General features: G+C 33.5%; 1 protein-coding gene across 1 annotated transcript in view; it reads left to right on the top strand.

Moving 5' to 3' along the window:
- The first annotated feature begins 496 nt into the window (after positions 1-496).
- LOC125873262 (receptor-like protein 9DC3) overlaps positions 497-12,337 on the top strand; it is a 14,898-nt gene continuing 3,057 nt past the window's right edge. Inside the window, exons 1-2 of the mRNA XM_049554159.1 lie at positions 497-681; positions 12,103-12,333. Of these exons, the coding sequence (XP_049410116.1) occupies positions 497-681; positions 12,103-12,333 (416 nt within the window). The remainder of the gene's footprint in view (positions 682-12,102; positions 12,334-12,337) is intronic.

The following is a 12,337-nucleotide window of genomic DNA, read 5'->3' as shown; positions in this document are numbered from 1 at the left end:
ACCCCCCCCCCCCCGAACTTAATTTATCTATAATATTCTACCCCTTTTCGGCCTACGTGGCACTATCCTTGAAAAATTTGTCAACATGCGTTGGGCCCACAAGATAGTGCCACGTAGGCCAAAAAGAGGTAGAATATTACATATAAAATAAGTTTAGGGGGGTAATAGGACCTTAGTAAAGGTTAGGTGTGTCTCTGGGATTTCGGGCATAGGCTGGGGGGGTACTTATGCATTTTCCCAAATGAAAATATATTTTCAACACGGCTAAGAGAGATTGAAAAATGACAATTCAAGTTGGCCACTTTGATTAAGTCCCTGGCTGAGTTGGACCTTTAACACAAAACAACCCAAAGTTTGACTTGAGAATGACAACATTTTTTTCTCTGATAGCAGCAAAATTAGTAATTTGGAGAAAACGTGTTTCATGTTGGGCTTTTATTAGTATAAGTTACATACAATATCAAATCCTATGAATCCAAAACAATAAACTCAAAAAATGATGATCGTTTCCAGCAAAATATTCTCTTCACTTCGGTTTTTCACTCTTTTATCTCTCTTTGCAGTTACTTTTGCTTCCACTGAGCAAGCAATTGCCCTCTTGAAATGGAAAGCAACTTTCAAGAACCAGAATAATTCCTTATTGGCTTCATGGACGCCGAGTTCTAATACATGTGAAGACTAGTATGAAGAGTGCAGGAAACCTCTCATCATGAGATCCATCTCCATGTATATGAAGATGAACATAACAACATAACTAGTGTAATTCCACAAATGGTGTTTGGGGAGGGTGGGGTGTACGCAAACCTTACCCCTACCTTTGTGGGTAAGGTAGAGAGGTTGTTTCTGATACACCATCAGCTCAAAAAAGATGATTTTTCAGAAAAGTTCAAGCGTAAAAAAGTTACGATGAAAATATTAAAGACAGAGAAGTACTGACATCAAATAGTAAAGAAAACCAAAGAACAAGAAACAACAATAATAATAAAATAAAATTGGAGAATAAGATAATGCTAGCACAATAGTGATAATACTGGCAAGGGAGTAGATAGGTGCTCCAGGCTTGACCGACGCTCTACCATTGGAAAGGGAGAGATCACTGGACTACATACTAACCATCTACCTTAATCTTTGACCTCCATGCTCTCTTTTCTAGGGTCATGTCCTCGTTAGCTAAAATGTGTCTTGTCGTGTCTAATCACCTTTCCCCAATTCTTCCTCGGCCTACCTCTCCTTAGACCTATCATTGTCAACCTCTCGCACCTCCTCACTGGGGCGTCTGTGCTTTTCTTCACAAGCCTAAACCATCTCAGACTCATTTCCCGCATCGTATCCTCCATGGAGGCCACCCCACCTTGTCCCGTATATCTTCATTTCAAACCTTGTCCCTCCTAGTATACCTAAACATTCATCTAAGCATCCTTATTTATGCTACCTTCATCATCTGAATGTGAGAGTTCTTGACTGGCCAGTACTCAACCCCGTACAAAAAGGTTGGGCTAACAACCACTCTATAGAACCTACCTTTAAGTCTCAATGACACATTTTTATCCCATAGGACACTAGATCCGAGCTTCCATTTCATCCACCATGCTCCAATACGATGTGAGACAACCTCGTCGGTCTCCCCATTTCCTTGAATTATAGCCACGTGTGTATGAAGATGAGTTTATTTTTCATTCTTTTTTTAAGAATAAAAACAATTGAGATTTTTTTTATGTTTCATTCTCTCATACAACAACAACAAAAAACCCAGTGCAGTCCCAAAAGTGGGTATGAGAAGGATAGAGTGTATGCAAATCTCTCAAACAATCAAATGGAAAAATTAAATTAGATATCATGATCTTTGGCCTGCAGCAACCGAAGTGGCTCCTTTCATGCCTGCAGCAACCGAAGATTGGGCAGATATTGCCTGCAATGAGCATTAAGCTTTTCAAATGCATCCGTAAAAGAGGAGTGAGGAGCTGAAATCAGCAAGCATGTAACCTGTGTGTGAGTCGCTATACCTCTCATTTGAGCCCGACTGCCTTGCAAGTTGGCTATTTGCTGTCTAAGCCTGATTAACTGACGTGCTAGAACTTTTGTTGCTGTCTGAAAATGCAGAGAGAAAAGCAGATGACACATGAGTTCCAAATGATATTGTACCATCTGAGTATTCAGCTGTTACTTAAGCAGCAACACGATAAATTACAATTTCTAATTAAGTCTCCTGGGATGATGCTCGAGACCCACCTCATTTCCAGTTTTAGCAGTCCTTTTTATTTCAGCAACAAGTTTTTTTTCCTGTTCCATGAAAGAAATAAATAAAAATTATCTTTTATTGATGTGATATCATGTGAAGAACCATAAGTAAAGGAAGTGTGATAAATATATGAAAAGTTATACAAGCTCTAAAATCGCAAAAAAAGTGTATCTCATGAACACACACTAACAAAATTAGTATTGTGGCATGAGTTAGTTCTCTTCTACTCTCCCTAAGCGCCTCTGTCATAAAAACAAAAAAAAATCATAAAAACTCGATTTTTTTAAAGAGGTTTCAACAATCAATCAACTAAACCTCAGTCCCACAAAGTGAGGAGGGTAGAGTGTACCCCTACCTCAAGGCAATCCCAAATCAGTATTCTAAGGCAACAATTACGTAAACAAACAAAAAAATTGACTTTTGATGAAATGAAAAAGTTTACATCACTTTGGTTTAAAAATCAAATTATTTCCTTAACTTTGAGAAACTATCATTCTCCTCCCTTTTTACTAACTGACTTTTTAAAATGTCCAATCTACCCTTACATTATCAATATTTATCTTTTCTTTATACTTCTTTTCAAATCATAAATATTTTATTTTTAATCTATATAACAATTTTTTTATTAAAAATAATTATTTCATCCAGAAAAGAAATAGTATTGATTGAGAGTATAATTTAATGTCGTTCTATAATAAAATCAATGAATAAAATAAAAATATTATTATTAATTTTAACGGAACCTATAATTATGTGATAACTTTATAAATATATTTTGATGCGAATAATGAAAAATAATTAATAAAATAAGGATATATTTCATAGCAATTTCTTTATCTATTTATATTGTAAAAGAATTAAATTATAATTTTTAAAATATTTTATTAATGACAACCAAGATTTATTTATCTACATAGACAATAGAGAATCAAAGATATAAATAACTACATAAAATGTGTCCTTTTAACTTGGCTTCAGTTATCATCAACGCCTTTCAACTTTGAGTGTGCACAACTAAACACTTAAAATTATATATATATATAAAATTGAACAAGTAAAACACACATTTTACATAACATTTCACATGAGATACACTCGAACTAATTTGTATTATGTACAGAACGCGTGTGTCTATGTGTTCAATTTTATACAAGTTTAACTGTCTACTTGTTCTAACCCATAAGTTGGAAGGTATAAATGTTAGTCAAGATCAAGTTAAAAAGCACGTTAATATATTATGTCTAAGAGATGAGTAAAAATAAAATATGCATGTACATAATACATTTCTACATTCGTACTTAATGTATGTAATATTAAAATAATAATCATAAAAAGAATAACATTTTATTTTGCAACAAGCTCATAAAAGAATTATTCTTTATAAAATTAATGAATTTAAATAAATTTCTATTAATATAAAGGTTAAAAATAATATATTATAAATATATAATATAAAAAAATTGTATGGATGAAGGATTAAAAATGACAAGGGTAAAATAGACTTTGTATAGGATAAAGAAGGGGAGAATGATTATTTCTTAAAGTTGAGAGGGGAGTTTGATTTTTAAACCGAAGTTCAGAGGTGTAAATGATTTTTTGATTAGGAAATAAATATTCACGTATTAAATTTTGCATAACTTATACTATATTTTTAGTGACTACGTATAAATTTCGACACACCACATATGGTGTTTAGTTAGCAAGAAAACCCCACATAATTACAATATATTTAAATTACAAGAAAATATATATTATTTAATAAATATAAAAGAAAATATACATAACTAATTTCTATACTGTTATTTGCATAACTCTTAACAACCCCTAAAATATTTTAACTCTTGACCTTTCCTTTTCAGGAACAAGGTGGGTTAAATCGAAAGGTTGCATCACATCAAGATGTCAATTCATTTTTCGTCCCCAATGAAACGGAGAAATTTTAACCCCGATTATTCAGCCTTTCATCTTTCTTAATCAAGACCCAACAACTGACAATGGGCACCTCAGCATAGATCACGCGCAATAACTGAGACTCCTATTACACCTAAGGCCAACTTCAATTCACCAAACCAAGGTTCATCTCTTGTAGTCATTATAGACTCGTACAAGGATATTAAGGAGATAATTGATGTATCAAACTCGATACTTCAAAAGAATGGAGGAGAAGACAATCTGAGGCTGCAAGTGTGCGTGAAGACAATATATGAAATAACTGAGCAAACATTCTTTGAAACAAACAGTTCACAATTCATACATCAGAAAATAATTTCCCAGCACGTCTAAAACAAGCAAAAATGGAAAAGATAAATAGAACAGTCCCAAATCTTCTGCACGATCGTTGAGTGAGGCCCTCCTCTTCTGCAATCACACCTTATGAGCTTAAACCTGTCAAAATCGTTGAGTCAGGCCCTCCTCTTCTTCACGATCAACTTCCTAAGTCTAGAAAAACTAAAACTAAGTCTAGAAAAACTAAAACTAAAGACTAAAAATACTGAAAAGAAACTCATGACTATTATCCTTGGAGAATGAGGACTCACCACTGATTTCGCTGAATTGGAGATCGGGAACCGATCTAAGCGTGATCTGGATGCTGAGAACCTGAACCTACATCACGAGAAGATGTAGCGCACGTATGCGTCAGTACTTGAAAGGTACTGAGTATGCAAGATAGAGTAAAGCTGAAATAACATATAACTGAACAAAGCGTATAAGCAATGATATAATCTGAACATGATATAGATACTGAATACTGAGCTAACTGAATGCAATGACCAATTTATAACATGCTAAGATTGAATACTAAATATACTGATAAATGGTCAATGCAATAGAATCTGATTGAACAGTGGGAGCTACTAATAACCGACATAAAACCACATGAGCTAAATGTGGAGTCCGATGTATACGCCCCATTGAGAGGACCCAATACACCCGGACAAAGGTGTAGAGGCATGCTGGAGTGATCACTAAACTAATGTTGCCCACAGAGGGGACTTACACCTACGTGGCTCGTAGTTCTGGAACCCTAGTCCAACTCGGTATTATGCTATTGAATTAAGTGGTTAACTGGTTATGACTGAATTTATGTAAATACTGGATAGCTCAAAACTAAACATGCAAACTGAGAATGCAACAATTAATCTGATAATGATGCATTAATAACTGAGGCATGTAAAACTGAATAGCTGAGATATCTGACCTAGCATGTGTAATTCAAGAACTAAAGAAATACATAGCTAGGGTTCTGAAATTCATGCGAGAAACGATGTAATAACATGATAATCTGATTTGGAACATGTTAATAACTAATTCATGATGATCTGTTGTAATTCTAGAAACCCTAGGTCTATTCATAATAAAAGAATCAAGAAATTGACTGAATTCTAGGGAGCTAATGGGCGAAAGGAACCCACTAGTGAAATCCCACATACCTGGTGACGAATTCCACGAAGAAATCTTTAGATTTCGGGGATGGAACTGATGGAACCTTGCTGCGTTCTTGAACTAGGGTTCTTGACCTTTTTCTCCTCTCTTGATTCTAATTTTCTAAGTTTTGATTAATGATTTTGACTAAGGTAAGTTCTAGTTATGTTTCTAGGCTTAAACTGACTAAAACCTCATAGTTTAGGGTCTAAACAACGTATCTTAGGGGTTAAACGAAATAGGAAAAGACCAAAAGACCCCTGACTTAATTGCTGTCGGAGTGACCAACGGATTGGACCTACAGGCCGTAGGTCAATCGATAGTCCGTCGATTGGAGTCGTCGGTCAAGTCTGCCCGACAGGGCTTCACTAAAACGAGCATAACTCTTTACTCGGAGGTCGGATTTTAGCAAACTCGGTGGCGTTGTAAAGAGGATTCAATTATATATCATATCATAGGTCATGTGACACCTAATTCATTTTGTGCAAAAAATTATGACCATTTGAAATTGACCCAATCAACAATTTTCAGCTAACTGGCTGCTGACCCTCATCTACGGTCAGACCTACGGACCGTGGATCGAACGACGGTCTGTGCAGGTCGACTGTAGTTCATGTCAAAGGTTGGGTAAAGGAGGTCTTGATCCACGGACACAGACCACGGACCGTGGTCTGATCTACGGACCGTTGGTCTGTCCGTGAGTCGAGACTTAGCCGATTTTTCTGAGCTTGGTTGGGGAGGGGTTGCAGTAGTGAACCACGGACCACCAGCATGGGCCGTGGTCTGACCTACGGTCCGTGGATGGAAACCGTGGGTTACACATGCAACTTCTCAAAATCTGCATTTTTGGTCAGTTTCGGATACGGGGTGTTACACAAATTTAATTTGAATATATCATTTAAATTGATTGAATGACTTTATACGGGAAAATGACAATAATTGAGTGGAATTTCTTTCACAAAACAAAGAATAGACAAAATGACTTTTTTGAATATTTGATGATAATATTAGAAGTCAATACTTGACACCTCCTATATAAATTCTCAGTAGTCAATTTAAAGATAATGTAATATAGAAATTTATTGGCTTAAGACGTAGAATTGTTGGATATAGTCCTTTACTTTAAAGATGAAAATGAGAACCAAACATGTCTATATTAATATGTAATAACAAAACTATTTTGGCCACTTTGACTAAGTCATTGGATGACAGAGAATTGTTGGCTATTCCTTTTTTAAAAGAGCTTGAAAATAATTACACACCATCATTATCTAACGAAAATATAACTTGAATTGATTAAGTAACTTTATACGTGAATTGACAATAATTAAGTAATTTTTATGTAACAAACCAAAGAAAAGTGACTTTCTGAATAGTTAGGTGATTATGTGAAAAATCAACTCTTGACATCTACAACATGAATTAGAGATAATGTAGCCTAGAGTTTTATTGATCTAAAACTGAAAATTATTGGATATAATCCACTACTTTAGAGATAAGAATTGAGAACCATATATGTTTGCATCATACGTTAAAAGTGGTCATGACCGATGTCTAATAACAAAACTATTGTGGCCACTCTGACTAAGTCCTTGACTGAAACAACTCAAAATTTGACTTGAGAATGACCATATTTTCTCTTATAGCAACCAAATTTGCAAATTTGAAGGAAACGCGTTTCCTGTTGAGCATCAATTTATTTTAACTTTCTTCTTGGGACCAGGGAAATGTATTTAATTATTCTTTGCGGAAACAATCTTATGTAGCTTACTCCCTCTATCTCAATTTATAATGCATTGTTTGAATTTTCAAGAGCCATCCTTTAATTTTTATCGTAAATTCAAGCATGCAGTCTTTAAATTTTTTAAATAAAATTTATATATTTAAAAACTACATAAAAAATACTATAAGTCATAATAATTGATCCACAAACCATCTTCTAAGTGGTCGCGTTTAAAGTGAAGAATTAGAGTTTTTACTATTCAAAAACCATCCTCGGAGGTTGACATAGCTTAATCTATCTCAAATAAAACACTATTAAGAAATTCCTTTTATATATTTGTAAACTCGTTTGAGAGTCATTAAAATTTAATTTTATCAAAATATTCGAGCATGAGAAAGTTTAAACTTTTGGAGATCTCATAAAAATAAAATACCCTTTGCAATATGACTTTATTAGGCAAATTAAAAAATCACCTAATTTTTAAACATTTCATTCAAATTGAGATGACGATAGTTCAAGTAGGGAAAATACATAACTTATTATTCGAATGTAAAACTCGCAAAAAAAAAGTGATATTCACATATATTTTTGACCATTATCTCATAATTTTCTTTATTCATTTTTCAAAAATTCCACATCATGAGACATCAACATCTAGCAGATCCCAACAAAATAAAACACCCTTCTCAACATGGCCAAGACAGATTGAAAAATGACAACATTTTTTAAAAGACAAAAACAAACAACCCAAATTTGTAACAAAGACACTACGAATCATGGTAACGTCTAAGACTGAGAATTGTTGGATATGATCCACTATTGTAGAGATGAGAATTGAGAACCAGACATGTCTGTATCATACATTAAAAGTGATCATGACCAATGTCTGATAACAAAACTGTTTTGGCCACTTTTGACCAAGTCCTTGATTGAAACAACTCAAAATTTGACTTGAGAATGACCACATTTTCTCTGATAGCTGCCAAATTTGCAAATTTGATAAAAACACGTTTCCTGTTGATTTGCAATTTATTTTGTTTTTCTTATTGGGACTAGAGAAATGTGTTTAATTATTCTTTGTGAAAACAATCTTACGAAGCTTACTCCCTCTATCTCAATTTATAATGTATAATTTGAATTTTCAAGAGCCAAATCCTTTAATTTTTATTGTAAATTCAGGCATGAAGTCTTTAAATTGTTAAAATAAAATTTATATATTTAAACACTACGTAAAAAGTACTATAAGTCATAATAATTAATCCGCAAACCATCTTCTAAGTGGTCCCGTTTACAGGGAAAGAATTAGATTTTTTAATATTCACAAACCATCCTCAAAGGTTGAGATATCTTAATCTATCTCTAATAAAACACTATTAATTTGCGATCCAATTTTCTTCAAGGGTCATTACCTATTCTAACAAATTCCACAAGATACTTCATATCAAAAAATAATCCGAGTGAAGAAATTCCTTTTATATATTTGTAAAATCGATTTGAGTCATTGAAATTTAATTTTATCAAAATATTCGAGCATGAGAAATTTGAAACTTTTGGAGGTCTCATAAAAATAAAATACCCTTTGCAATACAACTTTATTAGGCAGATTGAAAAATCACCTAATTTTTACATATTTCATTGACAGATAGGCCACTTACTACAAATTTACGTTCACTCCTCGAAACCCATAAGTCTCAGTTATTTGTGAATACTTTGTGTTTCAAATTGAAATGACGATAGTTCAAGTAGGGAAAATAAATAACTTATTATTCGAATGTAAAAGTCGAATGTAAAAGGGAAAATAAATAACTTATTATTCAATTAACCAATTGTCTCGGCGGAAAGTTCAATTTCTTATAGATGTTTTGTTATATTTTGTCTGTGTAGACGTTTTTGCCATTATGATTGGTGTATATTAAAGTGATGATGAAAAAAATACCCTTCGTGTGGGCCCAACCTCACTCTTTGGACAATTTCTTTCCTCAACATATATTATCATTTCTTTCCTTTATATTTTTCAACTTACCATTATTTATTTATCTAAACATTGCTTAGTTATATGTTTTATTCATTAACATTAACGTATGGACATTATATTAAAAAGGGAAAATGCATGAGTACCCCTAGCCTATGCCCAAATTCCCTGAGACACATCTAACCTCTACTAAGGTCCTATTACCCCCCTGAACTTATTTTATATATAATTTTCTACCCCTTTTGGGCATACGTGGCACTATCTTTTGGGCCCAGCGCGTGTTGACAATTTTTTCAAGGATAGTGCCACGTAGACCGAAAAGGGGTAGAATATTATATATAAAATAAGTTCAGGTGGTAATAGGACCTTAGTAAAGGTTAGGTGTGTCTCAGGGATTTGGGGCATAAGTTGGGGGGTACTTATGCATTTTCCCTATTAAAAATATTTTTAGCGATATTTAATTAGCGGTAATAGCTTGATTGTCGCAAAACATGTACTTTTAATGACAATTAGCTCACTTTGTAAGTGTCCCTAAAGACTATAATAAAATTGAATCTAATGACAATTAACTAATGTCGGTAAATGTTTTAGCACTCTTTGTTAATGTTTATATTTATTGCCACTAAAAACCGTTTTTGTTATATTGGGAAGAAATTAAATTTTTGTTTGGTTATTATCATTTATAACGTAAGATTTATATTGATACTTAATGTACTTACAAGATTTATTAGCAATTTTTTTTTAAACGTAACTTGCAACATTAAATTAAATCCATATTTATTAGTATAATCTTACATTTGAATTGTGAATTTGACTTTTTAGTTTTATGAGACAAATTACATTAATTACATAATTAAACATTCGTATTTAGTTCGAGTTATTTTAAGGTTGTCAGTAGTTCATGAATGAAACTAATAATTCGCGTCGAATTTACGAGTGTCTTTAATGCTTTTCACTAAAAAAATTGTACGACATAGTCTGAAATTAAATTAATATATACAAGTATTCAAATTCCTATAGAGTGCAACATAAAATTTCAATAAGAAAAAATAATGTTGGATTTAATAGTATGAAAAAATAAAATTGGATTTTATAGATATAAAATGAAAATATTATATTGGGAAAATGCACAAGTACCCCCAACCTATTCCCGAAATCCCAGAGACACACTTCTACTATAGTAAGGTCCTATTACCCCCCGAACTTATTTTATAAATAATTTTCTATCCTTTTTCGGCCTACATGGCACTATCAACCAGATAGCTTGAAAAAAATTGTCAACACGCGCTAGGCCCAGAAGATAGTGCCACGTAGGCCGAAAAGGGGTAGAAAATTATTTCTAAAATAAGTTTGGAGGGGGGGGGGGGTATAATAGGACCTTAGTATAGTATAAGTGTCTGAAATTTCGGGGATAGGTTGGGGGTGGGGGGGGTTACTTATGCATTTTCCCTATTATATTATGAACAACAGTAGTAGTCGAAACATTAATAAATTTCATGCCTATTAAAAATAATAATTGACATGACTATTTTACTGTTCTATCCATATTACTACGTAATGTTTAATATTAAATCTTGAAAAATGAGTTGGAGAATAAATAATTAATGCTAACGTTAGTAATGAAAAATAATAATTTTCTTTTCTTGATATATTAAAAGTGACAAATAAAAATAAAAATCTATTTTTAAAATAATGAAAGTGTAAAAATGAACAAGGAAAGTATATCATAATTGAAATTGTTAGGCCGTGCGCAACACGGGAGTTCTTTATCTAGTTCAAATATAGTTTTGACCATATATTATCGGGAAAACGCATAAGTACCCCCCCCCAGCCTATGCCCGAAATCCCAGAGACACACCTAACCTTTACTAAGGTCCTATTACCCCCCCGAACTTATTTTATATGTAATATTCTACCCCTTTTTGACCTACGTGGCACTATCTTGTGGGCCCAGTGCATGTTGACAAAATTTTCAAGGATAGTGCCACGTAGGCCGAAAAGGGGTAGAATATTATAGATAAATTAAGTTCGGGGGGGTAATAGGACCTTAGTAAAGGTTAGGTGTGTCTCTGGGATTTCGGGTATAGGCTGGGGGGTACTTATGCATTTTCCCTATATTATCTCTTAATTTTCTTTGCACTTTCATTTATTTGGCTATTCATTTTTCAAAAGTTCCACATCATCAGACATCAATATCTAGCAGGTCCAATAAAAATATAACACCCTTCTCAACACGGCTAAGACAGATTGAAAAATGACAACATTTTCTCAAAGACAAAAACAAAGCAACCCAAATTTGTAACAAAGACATAACGAATCATCGTAACGTCTAAGACTGAGAATTGTTGGATATGGTCCACTACTGTAGAGCTGAGAATTGAGAATCAGCCATGTCTGTATCATACACTAAGAGTGGTCATAATCAATTTGTGATAACAAAACTATTTTGGCCACTTTGATTAAGTCCTTGCCTGAATTAGACCTCTAACACAAAACAATCCAAAATTTGACAAGAGAATGACAACATTTTTTTCTCCGATAGCAGCCAAATAAGCAAATTTGGAAAAAACGCGTTTCCTGTTGGTCTTTAATTAGTATAAGTTACGTCTCTTCGCTTCAGTTTTTCACTCTTTTGTACCTCTTTACAGTTACTTTTGCTTCCACTGATGAAGAAACTGTCCTCTTGAAATGGAAAGCAACTTTCAAGAACCAGAATAATTCCTTATTGGCTTCATGGACGCCAAGTTTTAATGCATGCACGGACTGGTATGGAGTTATATGCTTTAATGGGAGGGTAAACACGTTGACTATTACAAATTCTAGTGTCATTGGTACACTCTATGCTTTTCCGTTTTCATCCCTCCCTTTTCTTGAAAATCTTGATCTTAACATGAACAATTTCTCAGGCACCATTCCACCTGAGATTGGTAATCTCACTAATCTCGTCTTTCTTAACTTGAACATCAATCAGTTTTCAGGA

Source organism: Solanum stenotomum, chromosome 8, assembly GCF_019186545.1.
Source record: "Solanum stenotomum isolate F172 chromosome 8, ASM1918654v1, whole genome shotgun sequence".
Lineage (NCBI taxonomy): Eukaryota > Viridiplantae > Streptophyta > Magnoliopsida > Solanales > Solanaceae > Solanum > Solanum stenotomum.
The sequence above is the reverse complement of the archived record's forward strand: the minus strand, read 5'-3'. Positions and strand labels throughout refer to the sequence as shown.